General features: G+C 47.7%; 1 protein-coding gene across 1 annotated transcript; it reads right to left on the bottom strand.

Moving 5' to 3' along the window:
- Window positions 1-776: 776 nt before the first annotated feature.
- Window positions 777-2,401, bottom strand: LOC118746553. The gene is made up of 2 exons (XM_036480396.1): window positions 1,962-2,401; window positions 777-900 (listed from the first exon to the last, which is right to left on the bottom strand). Exons 1-2 carry the CDS (start codon window positions 2,399-2,401, stop codon window positions 777-779), a joined length of 564 nt encoding a protein of 187 aa, XP_036336289.1.
- Between the last annotated feature and the right edge of the window lie 1,974 nt (window positions 2,402-4,375).

Raw genomic sequence — 4,375 nt, 5'->3', positions numbered from 1 at the left:
GACATTTTTGATACCTCACAGCCTTGTTGCCTCACTCTTTCCTCAAGAAATAATGGAACGGGCATATATTTCTGTTGCAAGCCTGGGTTGCCTTGTGCTCTTTTTTCACAAAAAACTTTAGAAAACCGTACTAGAAAACGTAGTAAATTTCTTAAGAACTGACTCAAGAAAATTTCTTGTACGTCATTTTATATGGAGTTTTTGCTTTTCTTGAGAGCTGCATACAGACCTTTAAGCAGCCATGAAGAACAAGGCGCTTGGGAATAACAGCGGAGGAAAAATTACCGAAGACAAACCCTTAGGGACGGTTGCTCGACTCCATGCATATAACACGGTGTCGGTAACGTCGATAACGATGTTTAACCGTGTCAACCAGGCTTTTAGCAACCGGCCCTTAATATCCTACCTATACCTACTCAGTACTTGGTTCAATTGCATCGATGCCAAACCTATTTGGTATCAAAACAAAGGTATCGAGAATGTATATACTTGTATTTACTCGTATCGTTTCATCCCTAAAAACAGTTACTGAGCTGTTGCGCCTTCTGAAGATTCCCATTGATCACAGTATATACAGTAATAAACCTTTTTGAATACTCCTCGGGGTAAAATCAGATCAGGGTTGATAATAAATTCATGCTCCTTATGAATTTAGCCGATTCAGACTTGCACACAAATTTACTGTGGTATGAAAGGGACCAACAACCGTATGGCAGAGTGGCACAGGTACTTTTATAAAAACAAAACACTTTTCTTATAATTATAAGAGATAATTGCTATTTATTTTGTAATATTCCGATATCCAGCGTGTAGCCAGAGGCAGTGGCATGTGAGCCATTGAATGTGCTGGCTGAACTTATGTCCACCATAACCTTCGGAGTCTCCAAGTAAATGCGTGTCCTGAGTTTATACGGTAGGCATTCATAGAAATTACTATTGTGTGTGTGTGTTTTTTGTTTTAAACGGAGGGGCAGTCTTCCAAAGATGTTATGCACGATTCGTCATCCTGTCCGCTAAGGGTACACCTCATTTGGGACCACGCCAAGACTATGTTATCACATAATTCAGGACTTGCGAGACAGCGCGCCTACGTACTAAACCCTTAACTCCGACGTCTGAAGCTTGTGTTTCGCCTTGCGGGACCGCCGTTAGGTATTACGTCGCAAGGCCAATTGGCTCTTCGCACACGCCTTTCTGGCCTATCTCTCGTTCAGTCCTCTATCATCGCTACTGCGCTGCCACTCTTTCCTTCTAAGTTCCTGAAGAACTATAGCGGACCACGCTTTGACTATACTCCACACCATTCTAGATTGCATCATGTGGTGCACAATGTATTCTGGCGCCACTCGATCGTAGGTGTGTGTGTGTGTGTGTGTGTAACTCCCTCACCTATAGCTTGTAATTGGCTTTGCGGTACTGCCGTTAGGAATTTCGTCCCAAAACTCAGCTTGCCGATTGGCCCTTCTTCACATCATTGGGCTTGTTCTTCGGTCATTCTCTTTTCGCTACTGCGCTGTCTTTCTTTCGCTCTTAGCTCCTGGAGGACTATTGCGGACCACGCCTTAATTCTACTCCAAACCGCTTTTAAGTTTATCATGTGCCCCACGATATTGTCAGGCGTCATGCTCTCCTTTATCAGCTGCTCTATGTCTGTTCGCTCTGCCTCGTATTTTCGGCAGCGGAAGAATACGTGTAGTAGATTTTCGTCGCCGCTACCGCAGAATGAGCACTCTGTCCCGTCAGCATGCCCATATTTGAACAGGTATTCTCGAAAGCAGCCGTGCCCCGTCAGAAACTGTGTCATGTAGAAGTCGGTCTCTCCGTGTTTCCTCTCCACCTATGCTTTAATGTTACCGATCAGCATGTGCGTCCACCTCCCTTTTGTCGTCACATCCCAGTGTCTTTGCCATTCATTTAGACTTGCCTCCCTTTCTTGTTTCCGCTCTTCGATTGTCAGGCACCTGCCTAAGTTTCGGGACTTATCAAAGACTCTTTTTAGCTCCATGGCCATTATTTCTGGGCGCATGATGCCAGCTAAGACTCCGACCGCCTCGTGTGGCACAGTACGGAAGGCGCTAGTCACCCTGATGCTATTTAGTCGGAACACCGACTTTGCCGCCTTCGCGTAAGTCTTGCGCTGCAACGCGGGCCCCCAGATGGGTGCTGCATACATTAGTATGGACTGGCTCACTTTTGCTAGAAGCGCTCGTCTGTTTTGGATCGGTCCGCCGATGTTAGCCATTAGTCTTGTTAGAGCCGTGGTCACTCTTGCCGCTTTCTCACAGGCTTTACCAATGTGCACCTTGTAGCTTAATCTCGAGTCTATCATGACACCCAGGTATTTCAGCGACTGCTGTGTTTTGATGCTATGTCCATCGATGTTGAGCGTAGCGCTCTCCATCTTTTTTCGACTTGTGATCACCACCGCTTCGGTTTTTTGCCCTGCGAGTTGGAGATTCGTTGCAGCGAGCCAGTTCTTTATTTGTTGCGCCGTGCTGTTGCAGAGGTTATTGCTATATCATCGGCGTATCCGATAATTTGTACCTCCCTTGGCAGCGGAATACACAGAATTCCATCATAGAGGACAATCCAAAGTAGTGGCCCAAGTACGGAGCCTTGTGGTACTCCACCCGTCACCACGTACTTCCTGGGGCCTTCGTCGGTAACATACAGCAGAAGCCTGTCCGATAGGTAGTTGGATACCATCCTTAGAAAGTAGGGCGGCGTGTTCTTTCTTTCCAGAGCACATAGTATGTGAGGCCAGGAGGCCGAATTTAAGGCGTTTTTTACGTCGAATGTCACCACCGCGCAGTATTCCTTCGTGCCATATAGCCATCTTGTTCCTTCTATTGCCTTGCCTGCGACATCGGTGAGCTTTTTAATTGCATCAATGGTAGACCTCTGTCTTCGGAAACCATACTGGTTACTCCAACTATCTATCTGATGCTCGGTGTTCTTTCCTCCCTGGTATTTGCATGCTCTGCAGTATGGCTTTTTGTCGCAGGCTTTCGCAAAGTGTCCATTTTCCCCACATTGTAGGCAGCATTGACTTCTGTCTTCCGCGTTTTTGCAGTCTCTCGCTATATGGCCGTATTCCAGGCACCTGAAGCATTTTTTGGGGTTCGGTTTCTCCCTTACTCTGCACACAACCCATCCTACCTTTATTTTCTGCGCGTCAAGAAGTAATCTTGCCTCCTGTGCTGGGAGATTTACCACCGCGGTTTGTGTGCCCGCATACGCCGCCCTGATGCTTTTTATCGAATTTTCGTTAAGGTGGTTTAGCTCTTTTATCTGGTTGCGGATGGCCTCGGCAATATTCTCCTTGGTGGTAATCTCGTCCAGGTCACGGATTTCTACCATCGTCTCGTGGGTTAGGGCTCTGATCTGTGCCTGGTCCCCTAGAAGCCTACCTATTTCGCTCTTGAATTCGCCCGTGTCCTTCATTTGCGTCTCCTTAAGCTGCAGCAATATTTCACCCTTGACCGTCTTTCTGATGCGTGATACGCTCTCGCCGAGTTTCTGCAGCGCCTCTTTCTTTTTAACGGTCCTTAGTATATCGCTGTAGGTCATATCTCCCGTCCGAGCTATAATTATGGCATCTGGCCGTGGTGGTGGTTTGTATGCCATCTTCTTTTTGCCATGTGACCTGCGTTGGACCTCTATCCATTCTCCTTCTTTCTCCACCTCCTTCTCCTTAATCTTGCCGGAATTTTCGTTTGACGCCACCTTACTCTGTTTGGTTGCAGGGTTGGTGGTCACCTCCTCATGCGTGGTTTTATTTTTCTTGGGTGGCGTCCTACGCTTTAGTTGGCTTTCATCTCGGGGCCTCTTCGGGGTTTCAGCAGTTACCGGTATGTTGAGAATACTCCGTCTGCTTGCCTTTATTCTAGAGTACTCCTCCAGGGCATCGCATGCAGCTTTGTTAGTGAGCTGAGTATCTCTCGCATGCTATTGTTTATTGACCGTTGTGGCGGGCACATTGCCTCCGTCAGCCTCTTAATAGCACCTCCGAGCTCCGACATGTAGTCTCCGTTCTGTTTGGCTCCCTTCATTTTAGGCTCGCTGTCTTGTAGTGCTGGTGGCGACGATCTCGTTCGTACCGGCTTCTCCAGGCTAAGCGCCTTTACAGGCGACCGAACTAGTCTTGACGCACGTTTGAACGGATCAGTTTCTGCAGTCGGTGTTCCCTGGGACGGGTCTGCCCCAAGCACCTTGCAGCCCCTGCCGTCCAGGTTTTTCGTGCCGCTGCTGACTTCATTTACATTGTTGTTGTTGTGGTTTTTTCTCATTTTGGAATCCATTCTTTTGTTTTATCCAGCGCATCGTGTGCAGGGGGGCGGGCCGAAATAGACAGGAACGGGTATACCCTCGGGGA

Source organism: Rhagoletis pomonella, unplaced genomic scaffold, assembly GCF_013731165.1.
Source record: "Rhagoletis pomonella isolate Grant_MI unplaced genomic scaffold, Rhpom_1.0 Rhpom_scaffold_00010, whole genome shotgun sequence".
Taxonomy (NCBI): domain Eukaryota; kingdom Metazoa; phylum Arthropoda; class Insecta; order Diptera; family Tephritidae; genus Rhagoletis; species Rhagoletis pomonella.
Note: the sequence above shows the minus strand (reverse complement) of the source record. Positions and strands in the feature narration are given on the sequence as shown.